This window comes from Phyllobates terribilis, unplaced genomic scaffold (assembly GCF_046119375.1).
Source record: "Phyllobates terribilis strain yellow unplaced genomic scaffold, ASM4611937v1 Scaffold_98__1_contigs__length_5973952, whole genome shotgun sequence".
NCBI classification, from domain to species: Eukaryota; Metazoa; Chordata; class Amphibia; order Anura; family Dendrobatidae; genus Phyllobates; species Phyllobates terribilis.
In genome coordinates this window covers 1567347-1584793 of record NW_027362858.1, presented here as the reverse complement: position 1 = coordinate 1584793, position 17447 = coordinate 1567347, and the positions used below count along the sequence as shown (strand labels likewise).

The 17447-nt window shown below is 43.0% G+C and overlaps 1 protein-coding gene and 1 pseudogene across 1 annotated transcript in view; both read left to right on the top strand.

Moving 5' to 3' along the window:
* LOC141198575 (gastrula zinc finger protein XlCGF66.1-like) overlaps nucleotides 1-600 on the top strand; it is a 127674-nt gene extending 127074 nt beyond the window's left edge. The window contains exons 3-5 of the mRNA XM_073663000.1: nucleotides 13-192; nucleotides 276-399; nucleotides 479-600. Coding sequence (XP_073519101.1) covers nucleotides 13-192; nucleotides 276-399; nucleotides 479-600 — 426 coding nt within the window. The remainder of the gene's footprint in view (nucleotides 1-12; nucleotides 193-275; nucleotides 400-478) is intronic.
* A 9358-nt stretch (nucleotides 601-9958) lies between these two features.
* The window catches only part of LOC141198574 (uncharacterized), a 63051-nt pseudogene continuing 55562 nt past the window's right edge, over nucleotides 9959-17447 (top strand).

Genomic DNA, 17447 nt, shown 5'->3' with positions numbered 1-17447 from the left:
CTCCATAACCAGGATTACACAGTAGTGAAGAAGACCTCTAGTGAGCGCTGTCAGGACCCTGTGTCTGAGGGATGGGGAAGACCTCTGAGCCCAATCACAGGGCCTCCACCTCATCCCCTGATACATGAGGACATCAATGACCAGAAGATCCTAGAACTCACCTACAAGATGATTGCGCTGCTGACTGGAGAGGTGACACTGCTGGGAATGCTGGGACATTATACAGTAACGTTATGAAGGGATTGGAGAGATGACGGTATCATTGTATGTGTCAGGTTCCTATAAGGTGTCAGGATGTCGCTGTCTATTTCTCCATGGAGGAGTGGGAATATTTAGAAGAACACAAAGATCTGTACAAGGACTTCATGATGACGGTTCCCCAGTCCCTCACATCACCAGGTAATAGGACTAAATACACACGGCCTATAATTATCTGTATGTAAAGAATGAATTCAGTCCCTGTATGTGTTTCCTCCAGATCTATCCAGTAAGAGGACAACACCAGAGAGATGTCCCCGTCCTCTTCTTCCACAGGACTGTAAACAAGAAGGTCCCAATGTTCCTCAGGATCATCAGGTAGATGGAGAGAAGGTGTCATGAGACCTCCCCTATGATGTGTAGATGGCTGTGAAGGTCTTGTGTTCAGTCTTGTTTTATCCACCAGTATTACCGTATATTCCGGCGTATAAGACGACCTGGTGTATAAGACGACCCCCCTACTTTCCTGTTAAAATATAGAGTTTAGGATATATTCACCGTATAAGACTACCCCTTTTCCAACGCATACCAAACACCGGTAAAAATTAAAAAAAAACAGATTTGAATTTAACATGGTCCTTTTTTAATTTAAATTCTTATGACATGCAGGTATATAGCAGGAAAACTGTCACTCATAAACATATTAAAATAGGGGGGACCCCACGTCATTTTTTGGGGGGGTCCCCCATTCTAATAGCTAGTAAAGGCTAGGTATTCAGCTGGGGGCTGATATTAGTAGCCTGGGAAGCTCCGTGGGTATTACCCCCTTCCCAGACTTCAAACATCTGCCCCAGCCGTCTGCTTAACCTCCGCTAGAGACTATAATGATGGTGGATCCCACGCCAATTTTCTTTTTAAAAAATCCTTTATTTTAACACTAAATGACAATTGAGGGGTTAATAAAGATGCAGTCCCTAAATTATTAATTTTGTAATTAATTTTTCCCAAAAATGTTGACGTGGGGCTTCGCCATATTTTTGTGTCCAGCCAGGTACAGCAGGCAGGAACGGGCTGCCCCCAACCACCAGCTGCCTATTTGTACCTGGCCGGACACAACAATATAGGGAAGCCCTTTTTTTTTTAATTATTTCATGAAATAATAAAAAAAAAAAATACGTGGGGCTTCGCCCTATTTTTGTGTCCAGCCAGGTACAACTAGGCAGCTGGGGGCTGGAATCTGCAGCGCAGGGAGGCCCAAGCTTTCTGGGCCCCCCCTGCTGCAAATTGCAGTCCGCAGCCACCCCGGAAAATGGCGCGTTCATAGAAGCGCCATCTTCTGGCGCTGTACCCAACTCATCCAGGGCCCTGGTGCGGTGGCTCACTGGGTAATAAAGGGGTTAGGGCCAGCTTGGCATTATCAGCTGGCCCTAAGCCCGAAATTCATGGGGTCACGCCAATATTAGACATGACCGCCATGAATTTCTAGTAAAGTAATTAAAAAAAACACAACACCCAGAATAAAGTCCTTTAATTGAAATAAAGACACAATTTTTTAATGTTCTAAATTAAACCATACTTACCATCACACCCATTCCAGCTGAAGCCAACGATCTCCTGCAATAAAAGAAAAATAATAAACCAACCTCATCCTTACCTCTCCATGGTTCCCAGGACCGGTCCAGCTCTGCTACATTCACATGACAGGCTGGACCGCAGCAGAACGCTGCCATCCAGCTTGCCATGCGGCAGACACTGAGAAGCGCAGGCATACTTGTGCTCCTCAGTGTCTGACTGTGACGGCATCCAGATGAGCCGAGATCATGTCCAATGAACTCGGCTCACCTCATGCACGTCACTGACAGCGTGGGAAAATTCTCCTGCTCCCCGCATGCGCAGTAGAAGTTTCCCACGCTGTCAGTGACGGACGTCCAGGAGGTGAGCTGAGTTCATTGTCGGCTCATCTGGATGCCGTCACAGCCAGACACTGAGGAGCGCAAGCATGCCTGCGCTTCTCAGTGTCTGCGGGATGAGAGGCTGGATGGCAGCGTTCTGCTGCGGTCCAGCCTGTCATCTCGATGTAGCAGAGCTGAAGCTGTCCTGGGAACCATGGAAAGGTAAGGATGAGGTTGCTTTATTATTTTTCTTTTATTGCAGGAGATCGTTGGCTTCAGCTGGAATGGGCGTGATGGTAAGTATGGTTTAATTTAGAACAATAAAGAATTGTGTCTTTATTTCAATTAAAGGACTTTATTCTGGGTGTTTGTGTTTTTTTAACTTTGACTATGGGGTTAGTAATGGGGGTGTCTTATAGACGCCTCTCCATTACTAACCTGGGCTTGATGTCAGCTGGCATTATAAGCTGACATCAACCCCAGCCCTATTACCCCCTGCCACCGCTACAGGGCAGCGTGGAAGAGCGAGGCTAAGTGCCAGAATTGGCGCATCCTATGGATGCGCCATTTCTGGGGCGGCTGACGGCTGGTGTTTCTAGCCTGGGAGGGGGCCAATATTCATGGCTCCCTTCCTGGGCTATTAATATCAGCCCCCAGCTGTCTGCCTAGCCTTTGCTAGCTATTAAATTAGGGGGGACCCCACGTCATTTTTTTGGGGGGGTTCCCCATTTTAATAGCTAGTAAAGACTAGGTATTCAGCTGGGGGCTGATATTAGTAGCCTGGGAAGCTCCGTGGGTATTACCCCCTTCCCAGGCTTCAAACATCTGCCCCAGTCGTCTGCTTAACCTCCGCTAGAGCCTAAAATTAAGGGGAACCCCACGCCAATTTTTTTAATAATAAATCCTTTATTTTAATACTAAATGACAAGTACAGTAACCAACACTATCACTGTACTTCATATATATGTGACTGACATGTTTCTATCTATCTAATCTATGTGTGAAGCTCTATTCTGTCTGTTATAAATTGTCGGGTACAGATGCTGAATTGCCGGCCGGCTTTTTTAAAGAGACAGTGCATGAAAACACTATTATTTGTTTTAATAAATCCTTTACACTAAATGACAAGTACAGTAAGCAATACTGTCACTGTACTTCATATATATGTGACTGACATGTTTCTATCTATCTAATCTATGTGTGATGCTCTATTCTTTCTATTCTAAATTGTCGGGTGCCGGCTTATGCCGCTGCTGAATTGCCGGCCGGCTTTTTATATATTGTCACAGAAGCGATGCGAACTTCCCTGCTCCGGACACAGCGCAGCGCTTCTGTGACAAGTGAAAGCTGTCGGCACAGAAGCCCTGCGCTGTGTCCGGAGCTGGGAATACGCAGCGATGTGTCAGTTTCAGCACAGAAGCGCTGACCGTCTGGACCTACCGCCACCATATTTTAACTCCCTCCACCTTATATTAACTCCGACATGGCAGGGATACGGCCACGGCAGCTTATTAACACCCCCAGAGTATCCCCGCATGTCAATTTCTGAAAGTTCAAAAGCATTACCGGCGTATAAGACGACCCCAGACTAGACAGAAGATTTTTCAGTCTTCAAAAGTCGTCTTATACGCCGGAATATACGGTATATGTTTTATACTTGTGTAATGAGAACAGTGTAGATGGCAGGATTATAGCTGATCATAGATGTGACTTTTCCATCTGTCTGTGACTTTTACAATATTTGTTTCAGAGTAAAGATCTGATCCATACTAATACTACAGAGACATATGTTAGGGGTGATGAGTGGTGTAAAGAGGAGATTCCTACATATGACTACCCAGGTGAGTACTGACCACTAAATGCAGAGAAGTCACAGATTCTTCTCAGTCACCGGCTGTGGCTGCTTTATTGACGGTGTAGTCCGGCCATATCACAATCGTGTGGTCACCATTTTGCCTCTAGACTACAGTACAACAGGTATACACTATCCCCATATAATTATTTTTCCTACTATATCATCAGTAGTCTTTTTGCCATTGCTGGATTAGCCAGTGGTATACTAACGTGATTGTATGCTGAAGGGGAGTGTGGTAATAGGATTTAATTATTATTTATTATTATAGCGCCATTTATTCCATGGCGCTTTACATGTGAAAGGGGTATACATAGCAAAAACAATTACAATAATTTTGAAGAATACAAGTCAGCGACTGGTACAGGAGGAAAGAGGACCCTGCCCGCGAGGGCTCACAACCTACAAGGGATGGGTGAGGATACAGTAGGTGAGGGTAGAGCTGGTCATGCAGCGGTATGGTGGAGCGGTGGTTACTGCAGGTTGTACGCTTGTCGGAATAGGTAGGTCTTCAGGTTCCTTTTGAAGGTTTCCACAGTAGGCGAGAGTCTGATATGTTCGGGTAGAGAGTTCCAGAGTAGCGGGCATGCACGGGAGAAATCTTGTATGCGATTGAGGTAAGAGGAAATAAGAGGGAAGTAGAGAAGGAGATCTTGTGAGGATCGAAGGTTGTGTGCAGGTAAGTACCGGGAGACTAGGTCACAGATGTATGGAGGAGACAAGTTGTGGATGGCTTTTTATGCCATGGTTAGGGTTTTCAACTGTAGTCTCTGGGTAATGGGGGGCCATTGAAGGGATTGACAGAGAGGAGAGGCCAGGGAATAGCAGGGGGGGGGGGGTGGATTAGTCGGGCAGCAGAGTTTAGGATAGATTGGAGGGTGCGAGAGTGTTAGAGGGTAGGCCACAGAGCAGGAGGTTGCAGTAGTTGAGGCAGGAGATGATGAGTGAGTGCACTAGTGTTTTTGCAGATTCGTGGTTGAGGAATGTGCGGATCCGGGAGATATTGTTGGAGTCGGCCGGAAGTGGAAAGGGCTTGGATATGTGGTTTAAAGGAGAGATTAGAGTCCAGGGTTACCCTGAGGCAGCGATTTTGCGGGACTGGGGAGAGTTAGCAGCCATTGACTATGATGGATAGGTCAGACGGTGGGGTTGAGTGAGATGGAGTAAAGATGATGAATTCAGTTTTATCCATGTTAAGTCTTAGAAATCTTTCAGAGAAGAAGGATGAAATAGCGTACAGACATTGTGGGATTCTGGTTAGTAATTAGGTGATATCAGGTCCAGAGACGTAGAACTGTGTGTCATCAGCATTGAGATGATACTGAAAGCCATGGGACTCTATGAGCTGTCCCAGGCCGAAGGTGTAGATGGAGACGAGCAGGGGCCCTAGAACTGAACCTTGGGGGACACCGATAGATAGGGGCCGAGATGAGGAGGTGATGTGTGAGTGTGAGACACTGAATGTCCGGTCTGTTAGGTATGAAGAGATCCAAGATAGGGGCAAGTCTGTGGTGCCAAGACATGAGAGAGTCTGTAGTAAAAGGGAATGGTCCACTGTGTCAAAGGCTGATGACAGGTCCAGGAGGAGGAGGACAGAGTAGTGTCTCTTGGATTGGGCAGTTTGTAGGTGACTTTGGTGACTTCAGTGAGGGCAGTTTCAGTGGAGTGATGCGGTCTTAAGCCAGATTGTAAGCGGTCAAAGAGGAAGCGGGAGGAGAGGTGGGAGGACAGTTCAGAATGGACGTGTTGTTCCAGTCATTTTGAGGAATAGGGGAGAAGTGATATGGGGCAATAGCTAGTCAGAGAGGATAGGTCAAGGGAGGGCTTTTTGAGGATGGGTGTGATCGAGATATGTTTCAAACATGAGGGGAAGACATCAGTTTTGACAGGTTGAAAAGGTGGGTTAGGGTTGGGATGAAGACTGTGGTGAGGTTAGGGATGAGGTAGGATGGATTGAGTCAAATTCGCAGGTGGTGAGGTGTGATTTGGAGAGTAAAGGGGAAACTTGATCGTCCGTAATGGTGGAGAAGCTGGTTTTTGAGGAGGAGGGTTGAGTAGATATAAGGAGTGCCTGTGGGGACTTTAGGCAAAAGTTTGTCTGATGGTGTCAATCTTCTGCTTGAAGAATGAGGCAAAGTGTTCGGCTGATACGACAGGAGAGGGAGGAGGCTCTGGGGGATGGAGGAGAGAATTGAAAGCGTTGAATAGCTGTTTAGGGTTGTGAGACAGGGAGGATATAAGAGCTGATAAGTAGGTTTGTTTTGCTGCAGGAAGTGGGGACTTGAAAGAATTGAGGGACCATTTGAATGATGAAATGCTCGTTGGAGTGGAACCTTTTCCATTTCCGCTCAGCAGCCCTGGAGGCCCTTCATAGTTCTTTAGTGTGCAAATTGAAGTGGTCAGTGGGGCACTAGAAACTGGATAAGGCGCTGGAAAAGGATAAAACAAACCTCTTTATTGAAGTATTAATGCCCACAATGCGTTTCTGCAGCGGTCTGCTGCCTTCATCGGGTGGAGTTATGGGAAAATGGCAGAAACAGGCACTTTTATACATAAAACAAAGGAACTCAATGGGAGGTGCCAAGGGAGAATTTGGTACTTAACCCCTTAATCACCATTAAAAAAGACAATTGCAATTAAATAACAAAGGGACTTAAAAAAGCATTACAGGTCAATAACTACACATTATAAACTTACTATGAAGATGCAAGATGCAGACATTAACGGCAATGCTTTAAAAATACATACATATAAAAATGCATATATAAATGAAGCATATTACATAAAAATTGGTGAGGCATATTCTGAGTATACCCCTCAACCAGTTTTTATCCCCCCAAAAATATATAAATATTAATAATTCATCTGCACACATTATCAATCGCTAAATTCAAACCTTTTCTACCCCACCCCCTTTTTTGTCTTCATAGTTCTTTAGTCAGGTTGGTGTGCCAGGGTTGCCTTTTGAGTGTGCATGCTGTGGTATGTGTGAGGGGGGCGACCGACGAGAGCTGCAGCTGTTGTAGTGTTATATAAGTGGCAGCAGCATCTGCATTGTGTAATGAACTTATGTCTGTAAGAGGGAGGAGGGATTTAGTGAGTGTAGGTCAAGGTGTTTGAGATTTTTGCGAGAGTATGCTAGTTTGTGGAGTAAGGATTGTCACCTGGAGAGGAGAGGGAAGAGAATGTAAGTAGGTTGTGATCAGACAGGGGGGGAGTTGAGTTAGAGAAGTTAGATAGGAAACAGAGGTGGGTGAAGATGAGGTGCAGTGTGTGGCCATCTTTGAGTGGGGGCAGAAGACCATTGAGCAAGGCCGAAGGAGGAACTGAGGGATAGAATCTTAGAGGCAGATGAGTGGGAAGTGTCAGTGGAGATGTTGAAGTCACCCATGATGATAGTGGGGATGTCAGCGGAAAGGAAAAGAAGGAGCCAGGTGGTGAAGTGGCTGGAGAAAGTGGTGGCTGGTCCTGGGGGGTGGTAAATGACAGCCAGTTAGAGGTGGAGGGGGAGTAGATGCGCACAGAATGCACCTCAAAAGGGGGGAGAGCATCGGAGGGTGGCAGTGGGATTTGAGTGAAAGAGCGGTTATCTGACCGGAGTAAACCTACTCCTCCACCATGCTTGGTGTTGGAGCGGGGTGTGTGAGAAAGATGTAATCCACCGTATGAAAGTGCAGCTGGAGAGGCTGTGTCAGAGGGGTTGAGCCACGTTTCAGTGATGCCAAGGAAGGAAAATTTGTTAGTAATGAAAAGATCATGGATGTAGGAACGTTTGTTGCAGACGGAGCAAGCGTTCCATAGAGCTCCTGTTAGTGGGACTGGGGAAGCGGGGGCTGGGCGGATGAATATAAGATTTCAAAGGTTGTGAGAGTTTTTGACAGTGGATAGGAGGCGGAAGTGACTGTGGGTATGTGCTGAGGAGGGCCAGGATTTGGAGAGATATCGCTGGCAGTCAGAAGGAGCAGGGAAAGTGTTAGCAGGTGGGAGCAGGAGAGAGCCTTAGGTGGATGTCTTGTGTTTGGAGACACAGGAGTAAATATTGAGAAATAGTTCCGAGGAGGAGGTGAGGTGAATGGGGATGATGGAGGGAGAGATGAAGAGTTCATTACTTGGTGTAGAGATTAGGGGGGTTAGTAGAAAGTGGAGGACTATAGGAGAGAGAGTGAAAACAAACAGAAACATTGTTTTCTTTGCCTGGGTATCTAGTTTCTTTCGGTTCCCTTCAGGTTCAATTCAGGTCTAATTCTTCAATATACTGTTCAGCTAACAAACATACCGAGTTAGGCAACATAGGAGAGGCAAGATATGTCACACACATGGAAAGTTGGGTGCTGTATCTGCAAGAAGAATAGACAAATGGACATGCTGATTAGAGTGTGATGATCATAGATGACAAGATGCAAACTATATACATATTATTAAATTCAGGTCTAATTCTTCAATATGCCACACTTGTATGATTTCACACTTGGTGAATTCACCATTGGCAGACTAACATTTTGATGTTTATAATTATCTGTACTTCACAATTATTTCCTGTGTGATCTCTGGGTAATACGCACATCCTTTTTTCATGTGCATGTCACAATCCCTGTCGCCATTTCCAATTACCTGTATTATATTGATTTTAAACATGCCTTAATAAAGGCTTTATCTCTTATATGATACTCTGTCACTTGGGATTTTTTCGATCGTCTTTTTTTCAGTCCATGGTTCTGATGTTTTTTAGCGATTTTTGTCCCCTTACTCTGTAGTCTGCAAGTGCACCTAATCAGAGTTTTTTTCACTGTACAATAATTATTATGAAGCACCTATACTGGTTGAGTAGTTTAATTATTTCTCCCTTTCTCAGCAGTTGCCCAATTAGCAACTTAGGGAGGCCTCCCTCATTTTTTTCGCAGAGTGCAGCATGAAACTGTACCTCTGACTGAGAGGGTCTTGAAGTTTGGAATGCTGGTGTAAAAGTAGAGGTGATAACCCTTATCCAGCAGTGGGTGCAGCAGTTCCTACACAATTTTCCCACTTGTTAATTTGGGTGTAATTTGGTTAATCTGGGTGTCCTTCCCTTCTTAGACCCTAAATCTGTGGGTGTACCCTGAGGTACTCTCGCACAGCTTTTACAGTTTAATTCCGTACATGCCCCTCTTTCTGGCCAGGTATTGTCGAAATTTTAACCTCCCTTTGAAATGAACCAGAGATTCATTTATAGAGATGTTCCTTTGGGGGTTGTACGCCTCTGCAAATGTTCTGCTGAAGTGGTCAACTACTGGCCGAATTTTGTATAGACGATCAAAGTTAGGATCGTCTCAGGGAGGACACAGTGCATTATCACTATAAGGCCACAGCTCAGTATTTTGTCAGTATTTTTTCTCAGGAGTGGGAGCCAAAACCAGGAGTGGGTGATAAATGCAGAATTAGTGACCTTTTCTCTGATTGTTCCTCACTTGGTTTTGGGTGAGAAAAAAATGGGTAAAAATTGATGGGCATAAAAATTTGTCTGGGCCACCATAAGATTTACTATTTTGTCTCTGAAAAAGAATTTGAAAAAGTCAATTTCAGTGAGGCGTGTGACATCAAATTGGATTCCTGAGCGTCCGATGAAATCCAGAAATAACAGACTGACCATTTTTGGGGGTGTAGGCCATATGGGATCAATTGCAGTAGGGGTTGCCTAGGTCTTAAGGTGCCTTGTTGGGGTTCATTCCTCACTAGATGAGGAGGAATAGAGGAATGTGGAATCCATTACTGATTCCAGTGTCGGTAAATGAGATGAGAATTAGTGTCATGGAGGATGAGTCTATGAGAAACGTATTCAGCTGCAGACTCCGAGGAAGAAACTGCTTGTTGTCTGTGGCCTAAAATATATAGGTTTTATTACAAGATGTAAAGCAGAAAACTAAATACTGTAAAATAATAAATCTCATGTTTCCCTTATTATCTGCAGTAATTGTATTATTACACAGGATTTTTATGATATATCGGCTCATCATCTTCTCTCTACAGTATTGGATCCTCTCAGTGGATATCTTCTATATAAGAGAATTTTGCTGATTTACCCATCAAAGATGGACAGAGACTAGATGGTAGAGAAAATATTACACCTCACCCTAGAGATCCTCTTCCGGCTTACTGGAGAGGTGAGGGATTCTGATGACGTCACATTACATCATTCATATCTATGGGAATAACAGATGGACAGAACTGGAGAGGTGAGGACTCTGGAAATGTCTATAGTGATATTTATTAATGTGTCGCTCCATAACCAGGATTACACAGTAGTGAAGAAGACCTCTAGTGAGCGCTGTCAGGACCCTTTGTCTGAGGGATGGGAAAAACCCCTGAGCCCAATCACGGGGCCTCCACCTCACCCCCTGATACATGATGACATCAATGACCAGAAGATCCTAGAACTCACCTACAAGATGATTGAGCTGCTGACTGGAGAGGTGACACTGCTGGGAATGCTGGCACATTATACAGTAACACTATGAAATGAATGGGGGGGATGACTGTATCATTGTATGTGTCAGGTTCCTATAAGGTGTCAGGATGCCGCTGTCTATTTCTCCATGGAGGAGTGGGAGTATTTAGACGGACACAAAGATCTGTACAAGGACATCATGATGGAGGTTCCCCAGCCCCTCACATCACCAGGTAACTGACAGGACTAAGTACACACGGCCTTTAATTATCTGTATGTAAAGAATGAATTCAGTCCCTGTATGTGTTTCCTCCAGATCTATCCAGTAAGAGGACAACACCAGAGAGATGTCCCCGTCCTCTTCTTCCACAGGACTGTAAACAAGAAGACCCCAATGTTCCTCAGGATCATCAGGTAGATGGAGAGAAGGTGTCATGAGATCTCTCCTAGGCAAGAAAGTGAAAGAATTGGGAGCGCAGGTGGTCTTCTCATCCATCCTCCCAGTGGATGGCCATGGAACAATGAGGTGGAATAAGATTCTACAGGTGAACAACTGGCTACGTCGATGGTGCCGTCAACAAGGATTTGGATTTCTGGATCACGGAATGAATTACCTATACGATGGACTACTTGCTAGAGATGGGGTGCACCTTACGAAGACTGGAAAACATGTATTTGGAAGTCGCCTTGCTACACTCATCAGGAGAGCTTTAAACTAGAACAATGTGGGAAGGGAAGCAAAAGGCCAGAAAAAGCCATACAGCTGACAAATACTATTGAGATCTCTGCTACTGGAAGTGGAAAGGAAGAACAAAGACAAAAAAATCTAAATAATAAAAATATGGGAGGAAGAGAAACCAATCACAAACTAAAATGTTTTTATACAAATGCACAAAGCATGGGCAACAAACAAGGAGAATTGGAAGTACTAACGCAGGAAAAGAAATATGATGTCATTGGAATCACTGAAACTTGGTGGGACGATACACATGATTGGAATAAAAGGCTAAAAGGATACAACTTATTTGCAAGAAACAGACTTGATAAACGAGGAGGAGGTGTTGCATTGTATGTTAGAAAAGTGTATATCTGCACAGAGACTGAAGCTTCAGAGACTGGGAGTTCTGTGGAAACTGTTTGGGTAAGAATACAAGGAGAGAACAACGGAAAGGACACCATTGTAGGCATTTACTACAGGCCACCTGGGCAAGCTGAAGATATGGATGAACTCTTTACGTATCAAATGACCAAGTTCTCCAAAAAATATGACGTAGTGGTCATGGGAGATTTCAACTATCCAGACATTTGTTGGGAATCTCTCTCAAGTAAAACTAACAGGTCAAGCAAATTCTTATCCTCTCTTGCTGACAACTTTATCTTCCAAAAGGTAGGGGAGAAAACAAGGGGATCTGCTACTTTGGATCTAATTCTTATAAACAGGGAGGAAATGGTTGAGGAGGTAAAGGTGGCTGGGACCCTAGGAGGCAGCGATCATGCTATTATAGAATTTTGGATAACTAGAGGAGGAAGACATGTGAAGACTCAAACTTCAAGGTTAGATTTTAGAAAGGCAGATTTTAAGAGACTCAGAAAGAGAATAGGAGGGATCCAATGGCTGGATGTCCTTAAGGACAAAAATGTCCAGGAAGGATGGGAAATTTTTAAAAATGAGATTCTCAAAGCACAATCGTTAACAATCCCGAAAAGTAGGAAGAATGGGAAGCATTTAAGGAAACCAGGATGGATGAACACAGAACTTAAACACATGCTAAAAAGAAAGAAAGAAATGTTTATTAAATGGAAAGAGGGAGGCATATCTAAAGAAGATTATAATGCAGTCTGCAGATCCTGCAGGGCACATATCAGGTTAGCTAAAGCTGACAATGAATTAAGGCTTGCAAGAGATGTCAAAAGCAATAAAAAAGGATTTTGGGGGTATGTCAAAAGTAAAAGAAAAGTCAAAGATGCTATAGGATTTTTACAGGATGAAAATGGAGAAATGGTAAGAGAGGATGTTGAGAAGGCCGAACTTTTTAATTCCTATTTTGCATCTGTTTTCTCTCAGAAAGAAAATGTAACATCAACTGATCTTCACTGTCCTTTTAAAGGAATAGAGGAATCCAAGTTATCAGTAAACAGAAAGATTGTGAGGGAATATTTAGCTAACATAAATGAGTTCAAGTCTCCAGGTCCAGATGAATTACACCCCAGAGTACTGAAGGAGATTGTAGAAGAAATTTTAGAACCACTCTCCATAATCTTTGAAAATTCTTGGAGAACAGGAGAAGTCCCAGAAGACTGGAGAAGAGCAAATGTTGTTCCTATCTTCAAAAAGGGGAAGAAGGTGGACCCAGGGAACTATAGGCCGGTGAGTCTGACTTCTATACCAGGAAAGATCTTTGAACAAATTATTAAACAACATGTATGTAAGTACATGGATAAGAATGAAGTAATTAACCAGAGTCAGCATGGGTTTGTAACTAACAAGTCATGTCAGACTAACTTAATTTCCTTCTATGACAGAATCACTGACTGGGTGGATCAGGGAAATGCTGTAGATATAGTATATCTTGACTTCAGCAAAGCATTTGACAAAGTATCTCACATCATCCTTATTGAAAAAATGACCAAGTATGCAATGGACCAGGCAACTGTTAGGTGGATTCATAACTGGCTTAGTGATCGGACTCAAAGGGTGGTTGTAAATGGCTTCACATCCAGCTGGATGAATGTCTCAAGTGGGGTACCACAGGGCTCCGTCCTGGGACCTGTATTGTTCAACATCTTTATCAATGATTTAGATGAAGGAATTGAGGGTAAACTGATTAAATTTGCTGATGACACAAAGCTAGGAGGGATAGCTAATACTAGAGAAGAGAGAGAGAGGATTCAAAAAGACCTAAATAAACTGGAGCAGTGGGCAGCAACCAACAGAATGGTTTTTAACAGGGAAAAATGCAAAGTACTACATCTGGGCAATAAAAATGAAAAAAGCATATACAGAATGGGAGGAATAGAGCTAAGCAACAGTACATGTGAAAAAGACTTAGGTATACTAATAGATCATAGACTGAACATGAGTCAACAGTGTGATGCAGCAGCAAAAAAGGCAAATACAATTCTGGGATGTATTAACAGAAGCATACAGTCTAGATCACGTGAAGTCATTATCGGTCTTTACTCCTCTTTGGTCAGACCTCATCTGGAATACTGTGTACAGTTTTGGGCACCACATTTTAAAAAAGACATAGACAAACTGGAGCAAGTTCAGAGAAGAGCGACCAGAATGGTGACTGGTCTGCAAACCATGTCCTATGAGGAACGGTTGCAGGATTTGGGAATGTTTAGCTTGCAAAAAAGAAGACTGAGAGGAGACTTAATAGCTGTCTACAAATATGTCAAGGGCTGTCACATTGTAGAAGGATCATCTTTATTCTCATTTGCACAAGGAAAGACTAGAAGCAATGGGATGAAACTAAATGGGAGGAGACACAGATTAGATATTAGAAAAAACTTTTTGACAGTTAGGGTGATTAATGAGTGGAACAGGCTGCCACGAGAGGTGGTGAGTTCCCCTTCAATGGACGTCTTCAAACAGAGGCTGGACAGACATCTGTCTGAGATGATCTAGTGAATCCTGCTTTGAGCAGGGGGTTGGACCAGATGACCCAGGAGGTCCCTTCCAACTCTACCATTCTATGATTCTATGATGTGTAGACGGCTGTGAAGGTCTTGTGCTCAGTCTTGTTTTATCAACCAGTATTATATGTTTTATACTTGTGTATTGAGAACGGTGGAGATGGCACGATTAGAGCTGATCATAGATGTGATTTCTCCATCTCTCTGTGACTTTTGAAATATTTGTTTCAGGGTGAAGATCTGATCCATATTAATACTACAGAGACATATGTGAGGGGTGATGAGTGGTGTAAAGAGGAGATTCCTACATATGACTACCCAGGTGAGTAGTGACCACTAAATGCGGAGAATTCACAGATTCTTCTCAGTCACCGGCTGTGGCTTCTTTATCAACGGTGTTGTCCGTCTGTATCATAATTGTGTGATCACCATTTTGCCTCTGGACCACAAGATTCTCCTCCACCCAAAACTGTTCAAATGACTTTGGGCATTGAAAGCCCTTTTCAATAGATCTTACAAGGTGGAAGTACCACCTACCCTCTGGGCTTAGAATAAAATATTATGATGGGACTGTAAGAGAAAGCGGAGGGTAATGATGCTGTTGGCTTCCTAGATCCCTGATATCTTATTGGATGAATCTACCTTCTCTCCCTTCTGTGCTGCTGAATGTGCTCATATGGTTCATACAAGACCAGGTCCAGTCTTTCTGACCAAACTTCACTTTTATGATCTACAACATTAAATGTGCAGTGAGGGCCCAGTGTGAATTTCTGTACAATTACAGCAGTTTCCCTTTATCCTGACTTTTCAATTTCTTTTAAAACTGACTAACTTCAAACAGGATTGCGATAAACTACATAAAAAACATTACACCTGTGCCATGATATATCTCTAAGCTAAATTTAAAACACCTCAGCTCTGCACTAATATAAAAAGTTAAAGACAAAAGCACAATACACAAATGCCCAAAAGTAAATGGATAAATCGCAAAGTGCATAAAAGTAATGATAAATAATAAAGGGTATTTAGTTAACCCTTATATGCACTAATGCTTATTAGACTACAACGAAAAAACCTGGGAGTCTGAACTGAAACGTAAATTGGTGTGCATGCAAAATGTAAATACATGTTCACATAAGGCCATTAGACAGAAAAAAACAAAGACAAAAGCACAATACACAGATACCCACAAGTAAATTGCAAAGTGCATAAAAGTAATGATAACTAAATACCCTTTATTATTTAACTTAAATTTTGATCAAAATAATGTAAAAGCCATTTTAAAGAGTAAAAAGACTCCCAGGTTTTTTCTTTGTAGTCTAATGTTTATTAATGCATATAAGGGTGTGGCCGCCCTTTTTCTGAGCTGGAAGGTTCATTCTGCCTCTCGGGTCCATGCTTCTACTAAGGGTTCAGTCTCTCAGCCCTTATCCATATATGTGTCACTTGACAAATGGTAATGTTTTAATATTAGAGTTAGGACTGTCCCATAAGGGTTGCCATGACGTGGCGGGATGGCTTTTACATTATTTTGATAAAAATTTATGTTAACTAAATACCCTTTATTATTTATCATTACTTTTATGCACTTTGCAATTTATCGATTTACTTTTGGGTATTTGTGTATTGTGCTTTTGTCTTTGTTTTTTTCTGTCTAATGGCCTTATGTGAATTTGCATTTACATTTTGCATGCACACCAATTTACGTTTCAGTTCAGACTCCCAGGTTTTTACTAATATAAAAAGTTCTCTTTGAATGTCTAATATTTCTTCTTGAAACTCATCTGACAGAAAATATTGTCCCTTATGATCATTTAGAATGCCAAGAGCCCCCAAGCCCCATACTCTAATTACAACAGAGAGGTTTCACCACTAGTTACTCACTACTTACTGATGGAGACTGTTGAGTTTGATCATTTCAGTAGATGTGTTATTGTCTATAGTCACAGTTTTTGACTAAAGTAGTTAGTGCCCAAAATACTATTTAACCACTTTCTGTAGACAGCCTTATGAGGTCCTATTCTTCAAATCTGACGTGTGTCACTTTGTGGTGATATCCTTTGTGAAGAATTCCAAAGTTAATAAGAAACAAATGGTCCTTACAAATTATTTTCCAACTTCTCTTGAATCCAACAATACCCTGTATACAGTTGTACACTACTGTCTGGGCACATGGCAAGTTAAGAAGGGAAGGAGCGACATTTAGCTATTTGAATGCAGATCTTGCTGGAATAAGTTGCAGACACAATGAATTGGGGCCACCACGAACAATCTTGGCGCTATCTACCCTGTTTTCCAGATCTCAAGTATTGCCTTAACCCTGATCCTTTAACCCCTCTACATGGATCTGGACTTACACAGAGACCCCTAGGCTTGGGCCACGGTGTTACCTGCTGTTCTGTGGTGTGAGATTAGAAGAAGAATAGTCAGGTAGCCGGGTCAGAACCAGGAGGTTAAAGAAAATACAAAATCAGAAGACACGAGTAGTCGGTAAACGTGTTGAGGTCACAACAGGAACCAAATACATAATCCGGGAGCTGAGCACAGAGGACTGAACCAGAGGAGGACAAGGCTGTATCTGGCAGCTTCCGGCAATATGCTTCCAGCTTTAGTAGGGTGCGGTGCTTTCCGATTGACTGAAACAGGGAGTAGATTACTCCAGCTGGACAGCACACACCCATACTGCCAGACTGGATGGTACTACAGGTCCAAGCAACCCTAATCTTAGTGGCTGGACAGAGCCTGCGCCGCCCAGAGCTTCTGGTTCTGATGTCTCTTCCATCACCAGCACCGCCTGTAAAATGAATAAGGTGGTGACTGGTGACAGAAATACCTGCGTCCCAGAGGAGATGGGACACACCATTTGCAGAAACCCTAATATGACAAAATGTCATAAAAGCAATAGAAATCCACATAAAGTGACTCCATTTTGGAAATTATAACCCTCTGTGAATTAATCTATAGGAGTAGTGACTATTGATTCCACAGGCACTTTCCGGAAATTAGCACGCAGTGGATGATGGAGAGTGAAAATTGCAAATATACCATTTTTTTACCCAACACATAGTGCCCAGATTGTGCTCCAGGAGACACACACACCGTAAATTAAGTGGGTTCTTCTCACTATAGTAATGCCAAAAACATGGATGCTAAATGTGGTTTGGGCACACTGCAAGGCTCAGAAGTGAGGGGGAGATCTGACTTTAGGAGGGCGGATATTGCTGGATTGGTTTATGGAAGCCATGTTGCTTTTCAAGAATCTTTGAGCCACTAATAATATGGAAACCTCTGTTTTTCCATTGACAGATGATGGACCTGAGTGGGGGCTTTTTTTGTGAGATGAGTAGAAGTTTTTATTGGTATTATTTTTGCCTACATAACATTGTTTGTTGGCCTTTTATTCCATATTTGGGGGGGAAGAATGAACAAAAAGTTGGACACCACA